Genomic DNA, 17,247 nt, shown 5'->3' on the forward strand with positions numbered 1-17,247 from the left:
TAGGGTTCTGGGTTCCTATCTATAAACTGTTATGACCTGGCTTCCTTTGCCAAATATGGAGAGCCACTGAACTCCTGTCTGTAGTTTCTGAAGTTGTGGAGTGGTGATGGTGGTTGGTGGTTGGTGGTGGTTCTGTTTCCAAGTCAATGAGCTCCAATAAGGCCAGGATTTTTATTTTGGTTCAATGCTGAATCCATAACCCTGAGATTAACACTTGGTGCATGTCTCAATAACAATTGATTGAGTGGATGAATATTTTATTGGTTTCATGATGGCATCACCAAGAGAAATCAGTCTGAGTTAGTCTACCCCTGCAGATAGACCCAGTGGAAGAGGAACCCGCCGGTGAGCATAGCTTCCCTTGGGGACATTGATCCCCCACTTGTGCTCAAGTGCCCAGGCGAACCTGATAGCACCTGCCCTTCAGGATTATCTGTTTGGGTTGGATTACCCATGTGTCAGTTTCCTCCATCATGTGGGTGTCTTTCAAAGGGAGAGGCCATGTCTTTATTCTTTACTTTTATCAGAGGACATGGGGAAACTGTTAGCGCTAAATAAATGCCGATCAAAGTTGAAACGTAAATATATACACCCTGTGGGTTTTTAGTTGAGATTCAGTACTTTTTCCAGGATGATCCAAGAATTTTGTACAAAGGTCCAGGTTCTGTAGGTATCAGGTAAGAACACAGGCCCAGGGCTTGTCATCTTCCCAAATGCTGTGGATAAATTCAAGACAGAGCAACTGTAACTTGCAACTTTAACTCTGGAGTGACAAGAACAGATCTGATTCCATAATATAAGAGGGCTTTATAAGTTGCAATTAACAAAATATCTAATTCGCTCTTCTCAAAGCATGTCACTGCGTAAATTCTGGTACTTGCTAAATTCAGTGCTTGCAAACATTTCATTACATTTGAAAACAATTCATGGCCTAAAGTTTTCTCGCTTCACAAGAACTCGTGTGAAGAAAAGTCTTAACTAATCATAAATGCCATGAGTTATATCACATTAAATAAATGTAAAAGTAAGACTACAAAAATTCTTTCAAAACTGTCGATGGCAAAAAGAACTAATGAGAAGAAGTTTGATTGATGTGGACTAAAGTCCTCTAAAGGTAAGTATTCTAGGACCTATAACATCTATGTCAAAGCAATCTATCAAAATCCTACAGAATTCCAACATCATATGCAGTATTTTAATGAAATTTCTAAAAGTGAGAAAAGCTGGCTTTCCTCTCGCAGTATGTTTAGACGCATTCCTGTGATATCATTTGTAATAATTAGACGACTCAGTGGATCCATGTAAAATAATTTCTTTGACCTTTGATGATTTTGCTTGTTCAATGACTTCGGTTTCTGACATTTCCTCCTCTTCTTTCAGGAATCCTGTTCACAATGTTGGTATTTGGACCTGCCTGTGGATTTATTCTGGGCTCCTTCTGTACCAAAATCTATGTGGATGCGGTCTTCATTGACACAAGTAAGGAGCATACCTTTATTTTTAACCACCACCTGCAAGCATTTCTTCCCTTGCAAAGGAGTCTTCAGACTGCTGGGTTCTAAAACCTTCTTGATGGCTGGACGTGGTGGCACACACTTTTAATTCCAGCACTTGGGAGGCTGAGACAGGATTGCACAGGTCCGAAGCCAGCCTCGGCTACTCAGTGAGGCTCTCAGCAACTTAGTGAGACCCCCGTTTCTAAATAAAGTATAAAATAGGTCTGGAAGTATAGCGCAGAGGTAGAAAAGCCCCTGGGTTCCATCCCCAGTACCACCAAAAAAATTAATAAATCAAAAATAAAAACTTCCTGATAATCAGTAGCCCTTGTGTTAGTCAGCTTTCTGTCACTATGACAAATGCCTGATGTAATCAGCTTAAAAAGAAGAAAGGCTTATTTTTGCTTCTGGTTTTAGAGGTTTTAGTCTGTGGTCGGTTGGCCCATGGTCTTTAGGCCTGTGGTGAGGCAGTAGATCATGGTGGGAGCACAGGATGGTGCAAAACTGCTAACCTCATGGTAGCTAAAAGGGGAGGATGGGGCCAGGGACCCAATGTCCCCTTCTAGGAGAGCCCCATAATGACTTAGCTTCATTCCCCCCAAGCTGCACCCACTGAAGGTTCCACCACCTCCCAAGCTGATGTAGCTTAGCAACTAAGCCTTGAACGCATGGGGCTTTAGGCGACATTCAACTCTAGAAAGAACATGAGTGTTGGTTCAGAGGGTCTGACTCAAGTCTGGGTTCTGCCAATATTTACGTAAGGGAGAATAACCCCTAATAGTTGGTTTTAGTCTTCAAATCTGCATTTTTCTCACCTGTAATTTAAAGGTAGCAATAATTATATCCACCTCAGAGCTCTTCGTAAGAACTAAATGAGAGGAGATACGTGGCAATGCCTGGCATAAATTCATTGAAAGCTGTTCCTCTAGCCTATATGAAAGCCTGACTTGCTGAACTAAAAGTCAGAGCTCATGCTCTGGGAATGTGAAGTTTGAATTTGTGATTGGGGTCAGGGAGACAGATCATTTGAAAACTCTTTATGTAAATTACTTGCAGTGGCCTTCACAAGGACCATGCCAAAGCATTTTAAGTAAATGTTGTGTTCTTAGCAGGAAGAGCATTTCTAAGATTTTTTTGGGGTCCCTCAGTCTGTTATTCTGTGACCAGTATTCTAGTCAGGGTGGGTTAGCTTATACTGCGATGACAAATAGTCCTAAAATCTAGGTGACTTTACATCCAAAGTATAGTTCTGTCATGCTATCTGTCTAACACAGGTTGGTGGTGTTGGAGAGGACGGGACTTGGTCCACTGTGGTCATTTTGGGGCCTGGGCTCACAGAACTTCATCCTGACTCCAGCCTGCACAGTTCTCAAGACAAGGTTTCCTCTGGCTCTTGACATGCTTGTGCTCAAAAGTAACACACAGTGTTTTTATTTGCGTTGCATTACCAAAGCGAGTTGTGTAGTGTATTGATTTTCTTTTGCTGCATAACAAATGACCCCAAATTTAGTGACTTAAAACGGTATTTCTCTGGGTCTAGCATATGGGAGCAGCTTAGCTGGATAGTTCTGGCTTACAGTTTCTTAGGAGGCTGAGCTCCAGGTGTTGGTCTTTAATCTACAGTCATCTCAAGATGCGATGGGAAAAGGATCCACTCCCGTGTTCAACCTGTGGTATAGGCAGGCCTCAAAGTCCGTTTCCAGGCCAATAACCCTGAACCTCTCTGTGGACTACCTCACCAGGGTTTTCCTGGTAAGAATGAGCAAAGAAACACCTGGGACAAGGAGCCACAGTCTTATAACCTCATCTTGGAAGGGACATCCCTGTGTTCTGTTTGCTAGGAGCCAGTCCCTAAGCATTCAGGTCCACTGTTGAGTAAAAGGATTACTATACAAGGACATAAATATCAGAGGGAAAGGATCTTTGGGGACCATCCAAGATGCTGTCCACTACAAGTGGTCACAACTCTATCCCACGACTAAAAGAGATGGCTGTAGCTCCACACAGCTCAGTGAGCAGCAAAGCTACATTTACTTTCTCTTTGAAAGCAGAGTGGGAAGTTACTCCACCTTCTTATACTGATCTGTTCTGGAGATCAATAAGAGCTCTCAGTTCCCAGGTTCCCAATCCATCATCTCTGACAGTGCTAAATTTACTAATTCACCCCCAAGAAATAATATGGCTTTCAATCCAATCAGGTTGCTTTGTGATTCACTCCATTAATCCCCCTGATATATTTACTACTAGCTAATGATGTTACAAATTTCCAAGTGGAAAATAAGATCCAGAGCAGCCTTACTTATTCTTGTAAAGTGCTAGGGGTCCGCTCAGGCGGTAGTTGCTGCTGTTTGTCAGCAGCTGGGTGGCCCTCTGAATCCAACTCCTAGCGCACAGGGTGAAAGATACGAGAAGCAGCACGTGAACTAAGTCAGCACCATCTCGCTTCTCTAGGCAGAAAAGCCAGCTTTCACTGCATCTAAGGCACACAGATGGGGGACAGGCAGGAGGACGAGGAGAGCTACTCCGGGCACAGTGGGGAAGCCTCCTTGGGGGAGATGACAATGGCCTGATGGCATGTGTGCCCTCAGCATCTCTGTGGTGGCCCCTGAACCGAACCCGATAAATGATCAGAATCCCTGAGCTGGCGAGGACGTCAGGCATCATTCTCTTCTAGTGAGAGAATTAGCCAGTTGGGGAGACTGAGCACAGAGAGGGGAAGGAAGGTACCCAAATAAAAAGATATATCTATGTAAACTCGTGTTTTGAGGGGCTAACCTACAAATATTTTCCCTTCGAGGGTCCCCTCACAAAACTCCACCCTGAGTTGTTGAAAGAGCATCTTTTCTCGGTGCCTAGAATGACCAAAGGATAATGGGGCAGCTAGGATGAGGCAGGGGCCCCTGGCCTGTCCACCTGTCCACTCTCCATCTCCTCAGCTCACGGAAGCTGTTCCTTCAGCCTGGAATGCTGTTCCCATCCCATTCTGTTCAGCATCTCTGCTTACTTTTCAAGGTCCTATGTGAAGCGGTATCACCCACAGTTCCAGGCTCCTTGGCAGTATGATGCCTCCCCCTTGTAAGACAGATGGGCACTTTTCCTTTCTGTCCTGAAGCGTGCTGATACAACCTTTCCTGCTCCCAAGTTGGTAACAGACTTCCCCATCAATCTGCTTCTCTGGGACAGAAGGAAGCCTCACCCATGAATCAGTCTTTGTTCGTGCCCTTGCTGAAGATGCTTCACAGTTGGTGCTGGTCCTTACCAGTAGGGGGCAGCAGGATATCATTTATTCTACCGGGGAGTCAGCCACCACATTCTTCAGTTTCCAACAATTTTTATTGTTTCTAATGTTATGACTGGAACCTGCTATCTGTATTTTTGGCTGTATTTTGAGGAAGGGGTTCTCCATTCCTTAGGGCCTGCCCTGTGTTTTTTTCTCACTTACCTAAAACAGAGCCCTGCGCAAGGACCGCCCAACAAATGGAAACCTAACCTTAAGCATGTATGTCTCTGAACTGTGTGAACAGTCAGGAGTTTCTGAGAACGTAGTTAGGAGCAGGAGTCATGGAAGGCACTGGGCCTACAGGGAAACAGAAGTGGGACTCTGCTGTGGATGCGCCTTCCCCCTGGGCCCAGCAGGATTGGAGAGAGAGTCCAGGGAGGAGGCCGGCTTGGGACCTGTAAGTGGGTGCAGAGCAGAGGGTTCCTTGTAGGCATGGGCCCACTGTTGGGGGAGACCCTTGGGGTGATTTGCCTAGCTGTGCTTCGACCTGGGGGTTCTGCAGCTGCCACCTTCTATCTGTTTGAGTCCGGTGTGGCTCCCAGTGCATCTGTTCTTACAGAGAATAGGTTCTCCTAAGGGAAGAAATGGTGGTGGTGCCTGTGCAGCTTTTTTTTTTTTTTTTTCTCTTTTAGAATATTTTTGTAAGGTTGAAACTGACTTGAGAACAGGACCTGGAGAAAGGAGGACGTGGTTGTAGTGTGTGCCACTGAGCATTGAATTGGCCCGACCATAGCAGTGTGGGTTTTGTAGGAAATTAGGAAAGGCAGTGGCCCGTGAATTGATCCCCTATTAAAGCTTGGAACCTTGGAACATTTCCACAACAGTGTAGAGTCTACTATTAAATGAGTCACTATGGTATGCAGAATAAGAGTCCAGGCAACAGAATCGGGCATCCACAAATCCAGACTACACCCTCTCTGAGCTCTTTGACTCTGGAGACATCACTCCTCATGGTCGTTTGCAGTGGATACAAGTTCCATCACTAGACAGGGCCTGGCGTAGTTAGCACACAATGGATGTCAAATGCAGTGAGGACTGACTTCCGCAGCCAGTAAGGTCTAGAGCAAGGACTCAATGCCAGGCACGTCTGACCCCAAGCCCCGCTGGTAGCTGAGCAGCGTGCGTCCCTGAAACCTGATTTTAGCCAGCAGGCTGCCCCTTCTGTGGACAGGAGCCTTACTAAGATGACACAACCTCACCAGCGCATCCGTGCAGACCTGTCCAGCTGGCCCTGCAGACAGCCGCATGGTGTTTGCAGCTGGAGCAAGATATGGCCGTCTGTTTGCTTCATGAAAAAGGTCAGCAAGCTGAGAGCTCTGTGCGCTGCCATTTGGAGAGCTGCTGCCACTGCCAGATTCCTTCATTTTGGACAAATTAGCCCAGGTCTAGGATCTGGAATGTTCCGTGAAATCCTCCATTCTCAGCCCCTCCTTGGCTCCTGTTTCTAATTAGGTTTGTAACTTAATGATACTCTTGGAATTCTCGAGTCCCATAGCAAAAGTTTGTCTAAATAGGTTAAACAGGTAAATGGACTAAATAAAAAAATGCCCAGATAACCATCGTAGCCCTTGCACATCAGTATGGCCCAAGAGGAAGAGGTACAAATGTAAGTCCCCTGCTCATCTCTCTCGATCTCAGGTATCCTCAAGGGTGGGCTGGTCGATTCGTTGTAAGCTAGTTTAATCCTGTTTCCAATGGCTTCTCTTGACTTTGGAATTGGGTGGGAATATCAGTGGTTCCATAAAGCCTCTTGCCCTTCCACAGAGGAAGGAAACAGCTACCAGCTGCACGTTCAACTTACTCAACAGAACCAAAGAACAAAAGCCAGATGCCAGCGCGGAGGCATTAGAGGGAACTGCATGACGTGAGAAGACCTCCCTACACCTGTTGACTCCCACAAAGCCAGGCCCAGGTCTGCCTGGTCTCCTGGCAGACGGGCATTCCATCCTGGCGCACACCGTGGATAGCCCTCCTGCTTCCCTCTGCTCCCCGTCTCCCGTCCCCCTCACCAGACTCTCCCCGAGATGAAACAGCATGTCATTTCCATTGTTCCATGGACCCGGGGGTAGATAAGCAGCCGGAAGGAGCTTAGCCTGCCCATCGGGTCCCCCAAGGACGTCATGTCTTGGCTGAGGATGTCCCCTCAGCTGGGGATGATCTCTCCTCTTTCTTCCTTTCAGCAGCTTCATCCATCCACGCGTCTGACTTCATTGAAAATTTGGTGCTTATAAGTAAATGAGACAGATTGGTGCTTTTCAGTTGTGTTCGGGGCATCTTACTGACAGTGACCTTCCCCAAAAGGCTGAAACTGCAGTAATATTTTTTTAATTCAAGATAGGAACTAGAAGAAGAAATGGAGGGTTTTGTTTTGTTTTGTTTTTACTTTGCCCTCTATCTGTACCTAAAACAATACTTTTGCTACTTTGGCAAGCCTTCCTGGGACTTCTTTTCTCATAGAGCAGAAATGTCTATTCCAAGGCCTTGTGTATTATAGTAGACCAGGTTTTGCTGTAATAACAAATACCCCCAACACCTCAGTGGTTTAAAATACTCTGCATTCATTTTTCATTCATTTTGTGCATCCAATGCAGGCCAATGGGGACATTTCTCTTCACTGTATCTTGTCAAACAGCAGGCTAGGAGGGAGGAATGTAGAGACTTGTGTATCAGCTCATATGCATTTCTGCATAGAAGTGACACATGTCCTCTCTGCTCACATTTTGTGAGCAAAACAATGGCATGCGTCTTTACCAAACTTCACAGCGTGAGGTAGGTGTAATCTTCTTTGCCCCCGGAGGAACAGATGATCAAATCCAGACATCGCTGACATCCACCACATCATTCTTTGCCAGCCTCCATAGAGAACTCCCCCTCAGCATCAATAATTCCGGAACAGTCTCTACTGAGCGCTGACAATTGCCCAGCAAGTGGAGGGAGATTTTTCACTCTAGTCAAAATGGCTCATAAAATATTATTCATGGAGGAGCCTGCTAAAGGAAAGAAGTTTCTCAGACTAGATTCAGGCATTAGTCTTCCTCCCAAAATCAGGTTGAAACTCACTCAGAAAGCCTGGAGCTGAGGGCAACGCACTCCAGAACCAAGTGGTTTCTCCTCAGCCTGTTATTTCTCTGGGTAATTGCAATGGAGGGGGAAAAAAAATCAATACTTCCCAAGATAGCTGGCGATGGTTTCCCTGGATCTCGCCCTCCACACACCCTCCTGCAGGCCCCATCTCCTAACCCCGCCCCAGCGTGCAGGTGTGCTTTGGTTCAGACAAAGACAGCGTGCTCTTCCCTGTCTTTCAAACTTAGAGCAAATGCTGGGTTTTCCTCGCACACAGGTACTTACAGGGAAGGAGTTGACATGCTCACACAAACAGCTGCCTGCCCCCCTCCTCCATCCCCACAGACACCGCCATCCCTCTCCCCAGGATGTTTTCTTACACATAACACAGAGTCACTAACTTCTTATGACTTTCCACGTAGCACTAATTTTGTTCCCCCAACAATTGCTAAGATTTCTTTCTCTGCTCACTCACGTTTGCCAACCTTTCAATTCCCCTTTTATGGAGCGTCAGACAATGGAGGGGAATGCTGCTTGCTCTTGCTGGCTTTTGTTTTCATTCTCCGCTTGGCAGCAGGTGAGGAAACGCAGTAAGCTACGAGTGAAAACATCCCTGCTCAGCTACCCAAGGCAATTTAACTCCCTTACTCCTCTCTCCTTCGCATAAAGATGCACAATCACCTGTGTTTCCCCGGTGCCACGGGCCTGCGGAAAACAAATCCACACGCCGAAATGCTCATTCAGAGAAACACAAAAGCGAAAATAAGCCCTGCCATGTGCGAAGAACCTACTATGCATCGGGAGATACTTGCCAATTACCTCTCATCCTTGCCTCTGCGCTAGGTGGATGCCATCTCTATTTGGCAGTGGTTGAAACAGAGGCCCGGGTGCTGGGGCTAATAAGGGGCAGAGCTGGCGTTCAGCCCCAAGCCCTTCAAGCTTACATTCTGTTCTCGTCAGCATGCAGCTGCAAACAAGCATCTAGTCCCTCTAGGACTATTGCTGCTGGGTGTATATCAGGGTCTCCAAGACACAGAGCACAGGGGCTCTGAAGCTAGCTTGCCACCTACTGGAAGATCTGGTAGTCTTAGGCCCATTGCACAGAGGCCAGGAATGAACAATTCACCAGGGCCTTACAGGGAGCACAAACTCCAAACAGTTGAGAGCAGTAGCACAGCAGAGTGGTAGGGAGCGTGGGTCTTGGTTGGCAAATTCTTCCTCCCGCCCTGTCTTCAGTACTATAGACTTGGTCAGAGGGCCTAACCTCCTTAAGCCTCAGTTTCTCCAATCAGTGCAAAATTGGGATAATGAAAATTAGCCGCTTTATGGAGTTGTAGGAAGGCTTGACTGGAATGTTTATGAATGCGCTGCTCATAATGTCTAGTCGGAGGGAAGTCCTCAGTAAGTGATGGCCGGCATCACCATTAACGTGAGCTGCAGTGTCTCTGGGGAGAGCATCCTATAAATGGTGAAGTGTTCATCTGGTGTCTGCTGTTATCGCTCTTCCCGGATCTGTCCCTCCATCTGGCTCAGGGCTGCAGCCCCGTTGGTCTTGACTGATACACCATGGCCCAGGTCTCCAAGAGTTCCCTCCGGGTCCCAGGAGCAAGGATTATCACCAAAGAGCAGCTCGGCTGGGAATGCTGCTTTGCAGGGCAGCTTTAAAGGGAAGGAAAGGGAACTACCAAGGAGGAAGTGATAGTGTACATTCCCGTGACTTCAGCTGGCAAATCAAAGAAGTAACTGTACAAGGCGGCCAAGCCACAGGTGTAGCGCCTTTGAGCAATCTAGTTGGCTGCAAAGCTTTCCAACAGAGAGATGGTGCCAAACCACAGGCCACCAACAGGGTTTGAATTAACCTGTCTGCTAGCAGCTTGGAAACAGACGACCCTAGCCATGAATATCAAGCTGGTACCCATTAAATGCTCATGCATGCACCAAAGGCTATTCTGAATGCTTTATGTCTAGTGTTTGTTTTATCTTCCTAAGACTCTCTAGGGTAAGTACTGCCATAGTCATCAGGGCTGTGCAGATCAGTAAAGTGAGAGCATTGGCTGATATCCTACAGAGAGAAGGGGCCAGAATTTCAACCCAGTTAGCCAGGGCATATGCTGAGGCTCAGTTCCATGCTCCCTCCACTCTGTACCTGTCCTTTTAAGCTGGAAACCTGATTTGCGACAGGGAGTGGGGTGTTGAGTGGGGTTTCACGTGAGCTGTTTTGAGGAAGATGAGAACGTATATCTAGTAAACACCTACCCTTTGATGATAAATGTGCACTCCTGTTTCCATGAACACACCTTGGCAGTGCTGCTAAGCCAATCAGTTTGGGCTTAAAATCAGAGGCATCTGGCATCTTGCTGTTTTTGTTTGGACTGATATAAACGTAGGGTAGACAAGAAAATTGAGGGAGTGTGCTCACTCTGTGACTTCAAGAGAACCTAAAGCACTGTTGTGGAAGATAGGTTTCCTGACCCCGGCAGCTGGTGTTCCCATCTTTGTTCATTTCTAGAGCCCTGGAGCACTATATGCCGTGGACTAAAGCCCCCGGCGCAGCCCCGCGGCCCACATGCACCCCTAATGCAGCTGTCTTCTCTCTGTTCACAGGTAACCTGGACATCACTCCAGACGACCCCCGCTGGATCGGAGCCTGGTGGGCTGGCTTTCTGCTCTGCGGTGCCTTACTCTTCTTCTCCTCCCTCTTGATGTTCGGCTTCCCACAGTCACTACCCCCGCACTCCGACCCCACCATGGAGAGCGAGCAGGCCATGCTCCCCGAAAGAGAGTATGAGAGGCCCAAGCCCAGCAATGGGGTCCTGAGGCACCCCCTGGAGCCGGACAGCAGCGCCTCCTGCTTCCAGCAGCTGAGAGGTAAAGGCAACCATGGCCAACAGTGGTCAGAGTCATGGGGTTCGATGGGCATACGGGAAAGGTGGTACTCAGGACGGGGCTAGAGAACTTGAGTTGGGACGAGCCATATTTGTTGTATGTGATTAACCCCCGGCAGCCCTGTGCTTAATTTATGACTAGACTTGCTTAATAAAAATAAAAGTAAATTAGCCACCATGGGATCCTAGAAGTTAACATCAGACCTGACTTAATAGCAAATATACGTGTCTATAGAAGGAAGAAATATAAATACACACAAAAAAACAAAAAGAGGAAGTTAGACTGTCCAAGGAACTCTTCTGAGTTCTCCCAGGCCACTTCGGGGCACCTTGAAGCAATAAAGGACTTTGGCGGGAGGCTCCCTTTGCTCGGTGCAGGCGCTCTATGAAAAGCTACCTCCGATGTGCTGTCTTTAATTAACTGTCCTCCTTCCACAAAAGATGAGACAGGTTTTCTTGAGAGAAAGACTCACCCCTTTGCAATAACAGCCGCGCTTTACAGTCTAGCCATGCACTCGCCATCATTTTTAAAGAAAAAAATGAGTGCAGCTCTTCTAGCAAAATGATGAGGCATAAACGATGGTGCAGAACAAGAGGTTCCCCTGGGTTGTTTCCATCTTCAGCACAGTCCCTCAAGGCGAGGAAGATGGCTGTCATAGAATGTAGTCCTGCAGCCTTCAAAGCTGCTTGCTGTCTACCGCAGCCGCCCCCTGTGAGCTACATGTGGCAATACCTTATTCACAGGACACTGCCCAGGCCCACCAAAGCACCTGCTGGGTTTTAGAAATGAAAGAGCTGCTGCAGGCAGGCAGGAGCAAAGCTGAGCACTGCGTACTTCCTCTGGGGAGTAAAGGTCGATGGCCAGTCACCTCTCTGCTGGAACTGAGCCCTTAGCTGGGTTCAGATGCCAACAGTGAGCCAGCTCAGATTTGAGGAGAAACCGTACTGCTGCTCTGGAGTAGGTAGGTTTCCTGGCCTTGCAAGCTGTGCCCCCCCACCATGGACTCAACCTTCCAGGGCCCCCATTAATAGTTCCTAATGCCAAGTCTCTCTGCTGAGCCTTTGCATAATGAGGCAGTGTCTGCTATGGCTCCTCCAGAACTTTGGGTGCCTGGTGCTCAAATCACTGTCTCACTCTTCAGCGGCTCTGCCACCCGCCACCTCTACCTGCTTCATTTCCACAAGAGCAAAATTGTTACCCTGTTCCTCAGTGACAACATTGTCCCCAGAACAAAAGTGCTGCCTCCCAAAGACTGTTAATCATATCTGTTAGTCTGCAAAGAATTGAAAGATCCTGTGCTATTTCTGAAAAGACAGTAACTTAATAACCTAATGCCGTGTCTGAGCCTGTGTTCCACGTCAGTTTCTACCGATACTGTGGTTTGGAATTGTCTATGAAAGATGGGAAAATTTCTGATTTCCAGAATGCATCGGTAGGTGAGAAAGCCATCCAACTTGTATCTTCTGAGGTTGCCTTGGCTGAGACCAACCCCTCGATCTGTATGTGCTTCATAACACCCCAAACTTTGTCACTCCTTGGAACCCCCAGCTGGCTACAGGATGAGGGCTACTGCTTCCCTAAGGGCACAGTTGGCCATAGAGATTGTCCCATTAACTAGACTCAGAGGAACACTTGGGCCCGAGAGGGACATGGCAGAGGGCACCCTCGCCCAGGTAATGGCCACCTCTGTGGATCTGTCTTCCAGGAGGTGCAAAATGACTTCTGATCTCTCATCTCTGGCTTTGCAAAAGTGGCAAAGGTACAATTAGCCATCAAAGAATTTGCCACCCAGTGTAGGAGCAGGCAGGCCAGCAGACAGTGCCTGGGGCAGTGGAGACAGCTGCATGGTGGCTGGGGGAGGTGGCAGACAGAGGAGGGAGGAGCCAGCCTCTCCCAGCAGGGAGGAGGGAGGAATCAGAGGCAGAGCTGACTGGGTTTTGAGTGGCTGTCATGGCTCTGGAATGCCTGGGTTACATTTCAATAGCTCACTGTCTTATTCGCTCCATTGGGTCAGTATTTACTGAGACCCCAGGGGGCCTGGGGACAAGGCTGTGACTAAGCGGCTTATGTGTCAGAGCTTTGAATTTAGCGGGAGAAGGGTGCAATAGGCGAAATCAGGTCAAAGGCAACCCAAAGGTAATGTAAAGGTTGGGTGGGCTGTGCCTAAGTGGATGGGTGTGCATTTGGGTAGAAAGGCCTGGAAATCACTAGATAGACCATACCCGACCACATGTTATGATCTGTATACACACTTCATTTCTGAGGATTAAGGGTTTCTCATTTAGAATTAGTAGTTCCCAGAGACAGTTGATCCGCTAATGGACTAGAGGCTGTGTCTCTAGTAGGAAGGGTAAAGCCATGGAGCTGTTAGGATAATAAATCTTCCACATGCCAGCGCGTGGGGAGGGGGCCCCAGGGCTTACATCCTTTATTTTCCCCAATGAGATAAATGCGTTTGCCGCATGGACATTTTCACTAAAGCACCATGCAGTGCTACCTGGTATTTTCAAACTAACACTCCCTCCAACTTGAGCTTGAAAGCCCTGGTGGACTCCGGCAGAGTACTATGCATTTAGAGTGTAATTTAGAATATAAATAAGCCAAGCCATCTTGCAAACATCAGAGGAATTAATGTGGCTTCAGAATCTCCTTTGCAATTATTTTTATGAGTTTCCTTTGCGTTTGCAAAAGGGTTTCTTCTTCTTGTCCTTAATCTGTGTCCCCTGCCATGCTGTGGGGGAGCAGCCTTTCAGCACCTACACTATTCCTAGGCTCCCAGGAGAGCCATGGGACGGCCTACCTGGGGGCCAACCCGCCTGGGTTCAAATCCAGCTCGGCCATTCCCCAGAAGCACAACCTCGGTCATATCATTTAATTTTGCGAGGCTTTCACATGTGGGATTGGGCTTAATTGTTACAAACATCACATGGATTTGGTGTTATTACTTATCCTCATTTGAGGAGGGAATTGAGCCATGGTGACATGGGAGTCTGGGTCTGTGGTTCATTTTTCAGGGAACTCCCCTGAATAAGCAAGCTTTGAAGGTCTGTTTCCCACAAAGGCGGACATGAGGTTGGTGTGCAAACCTCAGCAGAAGGTGGAGAGAGATGAAAAGCGCAGTCTGACTTCAGCAGCCCCAGGTCCCCGGCTTGTACTGACTGTCACATATGCATCTCACAAAGCAGGCAGCCGACTAGTGAATGCTCGAGTTTATTAAACTCCACTAACTCCCCAGGTGCGGGCCTGCCAATCCAAGGCAAGTTTTTGCATCTCAGCCGTGCCATCGAATAACTTTTCCTTTAAGCCTTGGCTGAGGCCCTTCTTCCTGATCTTTCTCTTTGGATGGCTCGGCTCTTGGGATATGCCTGTCTCCTCACCTTTGCCTCTGTGTCTAGCACTGTCCCCTCTTGCCTGCTCCTGTGCACAGCCCTGTGTCGGCCAGGATGGCACCTAGTAAATTCTCAGCGTTTGCAGAGTGGTTTTCAGATGGCTACGTCGGAAGGGAGGGAGGAATTCAAGGGACTATAGACGTATAGTGTCATCATCATGCATGTTAAATCTCACCTTCTTTTGTAATAGACGTGAACATGTTTTGTGATAGAAATCTACAGCGTCATTGGCCTGCCCATTCGATCGCACGTCCACACTTGCACATTTTATTACAAGTTATCTTGAGTGTCAAGACTCCTTCCCCGGGGAAGTCTTGATGGACAGGAGAGCAGGGGATCACCTCTGCCACCACATATATATCCACCTTCACCTTCATTCTCTGCGGTTCCTGATCACACCAAGGATGTTCCTCTTTGCTGCTATTTCTGCTTATAGAATGGACTTCCTCCCTTGGCCAGTCTCTGTACTGAGCTCTGTCCTCACCTCTCCAGAAGCCGTCTATGCCCCTCAGTGTGCTTATCCCTGCATGCCCAGTAGGACATTAGCTGCATCCCTCTGCCATCCGCTTGGCCCTGGCAGAGCCCCTCCTGCTGCATTACCATGGTGATCTGGTCACCTGCATCCACCCAAGGTCTGTGAGTTCTCCTGGGATAAAGCTCTCATTCAACTGCCCCAGTGCGGAGCAGGGGCCTGGCCTGCAGTATCCCTGAGTGTATGGAGTAACAAATGCGCACTTTCTTGCTGGTGTGCATGCCCACAGGTACATACGTGTACACACAACACAAACATGTAATAGCAGTTGATGTTGGTTTTCCATGCTCTTCCTTGAATCTCCCCAACTCTAGGAGGCATCGGTACCATTTTATAGATAAGGAGATGTGAAGGAGCTGGGAAGGAGAGACTTTTAAATCCTGAAAGGCCTCGGGCTTGTCTCCTTAACCATGACACTGTGCTGCCTCTTCTGACCACAAACCCCTTTCTTAAAGAACAAATGGCACACCAGGTGCTCCCCAAAGGTTCAACAGTGTACCAGAACTCCAGCTGCCGCTTACAGGTGTCCCCTGAAATGAGCTTGCAGACAAGGCTGCAGCCCAAAAGGGCAGCGAGGCTCTTCTCTCTGCCAGCATCAGTGCATCCTGAATTCCTGCTGGGTTTCCTAGCCAGGGTGAACGCAACTGTACCAGAGATTGATTGATTGATTGATTGATTGATTGATTGATTGATTTGTGTGTGTGTGTGGTACTGGGGGTGGAACCCAGAGGCTTTCTACGTACGTCCGGGCTATACTCCCAGACCTATTTTATATTTTATTTGGAAACAGGGTCTCACTAAGTTGCTGGGAGCCTCACTAAGTAGCTGAGGCTGGCTTCGAACCCGTGCGATCCTCCTGCCTCAGCCTCCCAAGCATGGGGATTACAAGCGTGTGCCACCACGCCTGGCCTTGTACCAGAGATTGAAAATCCACAGGGTGAGTCCTGTCTTTTTAAATTACAGATCAGAGCAGTCAAAAGCCCAGGACTTGTCTTAGAGTCCTCCACACCAACCTCTAAGTGACCTCTGAGAAAAGGGAGCCCAGCCAGGTGGCAGCAGGTGACGTCCCAGCACGCTGGGCAGGGCTAGGGCCTCAGGCTCTGAGACTCAGGAGCGACCACCACATCTGGGAGATGACTTATGACCTGCAGAGCACCTGCTTGGCCCCCACAGTCAGCCCACAGGGTGGGTTTTGTAGCTGATCTCTGAGCCACCAATGTGGACCTTCTTACTTCAGCAGCCCCAGGTCCCCAGCTTGTAGTGACTGTCACATATGCATTTCACAAAGCAGGCAGCCGACGAGCAAATGCTTGGGCTTTATTAAACTCCACTAACTCCCCAGGTGCGGGCCTGCCGATCCAAGGCATGATTATTGGAGCTGTGGTTAAACCAGGTGCCCAGGCTTCCACAGCTGGGAGGGACCCGGGGCTCCAGATCCAGTGCTCCTCTGCTGCTTACCCCAGGAATTCACCAAACTGTTGATGAAATGTGACTCAGGAGGGTGAAGGGAATCCTCCTGGGGCTCAGAGAACAGCGCCCCTCCCCTGCCCCGTGTTTGCTGGTTTCTTTTCCACTGGTTCCTCTCGGAGCCCCAGCTCCAGAGGAGCTTTGCTCTTAGAGGAACTGAGATCTGCCTGGGTCCTTGGTACCTCCCCTGGGCCAGTGAGGGCTTCACTAGTTCAGATGATTGTATCCCTCTATGCCTCTGCTGCCCGCTCCTGCCCCATCTCTCCCACTCTGCTGTTGGCCCTGAGTCCTCCAGTCCATTTCCACACTGAGGCCTTGGCAATGGTCTGTCCACATCACCGCCTGCTGTGGCTGGGGTGGAGGCAGAGCCCTTCTGTGGTCCCCCAGCCTCCTCACACTCCACTAGAGCCCTGGCTTCATCCACACCAGCCGCCCCAGCCTCCCTTCCCCCCTGGGATTTGCATTTGATGTTCTTTTCCCTGGAATTCTGACCCTATCTTCAGACGTTGGGTCTTACGTCATTTCTGAAGGATATTTTCCCACCCTCCTGTTAGAGCTCCAGGGTCCAGCTTAGTCTTTAAATGTATACATATTGGCTTCCTCTGTAAGCTCTGTGAGGTCAGGGACCAGATCTGCTTTGGTTCATCTCCTAGTACATAGCAAGCACCGAATCCCTGCTATTTGATAAGTGGAGAAAGGCATGGACCATTGACCAAGCCCACCATGGTTTTCTGTTTTGCTTAACACTCCCTGATGGCCATCACCCACCTTGAGCTCTGGCCTTTATGGGAGCATCTGAGAATATGGGCATGGCACTCCCTTCCCAGGCTGAGTCCCACTGCTAGCCAGGGAGGGTCACCTGGACCTGGGCTGCGGGCTTTGTGGTATCACCTGCCTACATTCTGAAGGGTCCCACTTCCTGGGTGGGGTGCACACTCCCCTGCCACCCCAGGCCTGGCGCATTCCCCTGACTTCTGGGACTCTTCCAGACCTCTTGCATCTCTGACCAGTGGAGCAGTCAGTTTTTCCTACATTTTTCTTAAATACGGACCTGTTCTTTTCAGCCGAAAGTTATCGTGAGGTGCCTGGTGAGCTGAGGGTTCTTGTTCTCTGGGCTAAATGGCTGAGTGTTTT

General features: G+C 48.6%; 1 protein-coding gene across 2 annotated transcripts in view; it reads left to right on the forward strand.

The window, feature by feature from the left end:
* SLCO3A1 (solute carrier organic anion transporter family member 3A1) overlaps positions 1-17,247 on the forward strand; it is a gene marked incomplete at both ends in the record, with an annotated part of 299,180 nt that overhangs the window by 229,308 nt on the left and 52,625 nt on the right. For both annotated transcript variants that reach the window (XM_080692514.1, XM_080692513.1), the window contains 2 exons: positions 1,381-1,479; positions 10,444-10,707. In XM_080692514.1, the coding sequence (XP_080548640.1) occupies positions 1,381-1,479; positions 10,444-10,707 (363 nt within the window). The remainder of the gene's footprint in view (positions 1-1,380; positions 1,480-10,443; positions 10,708-17,247) is intronic.

This window comes from Muscardinus avellanarius (assembly GCF_963383645.1).
Source record: "Muscardinus avellanarius genome assembly, chromosome: 3".
Lineage (NCBI taxonomy): Eukaryota > Metazoa > Chordata > Mammalia > Rodentia > Gliridae > Muscardinus > Muscardinus avellanarius.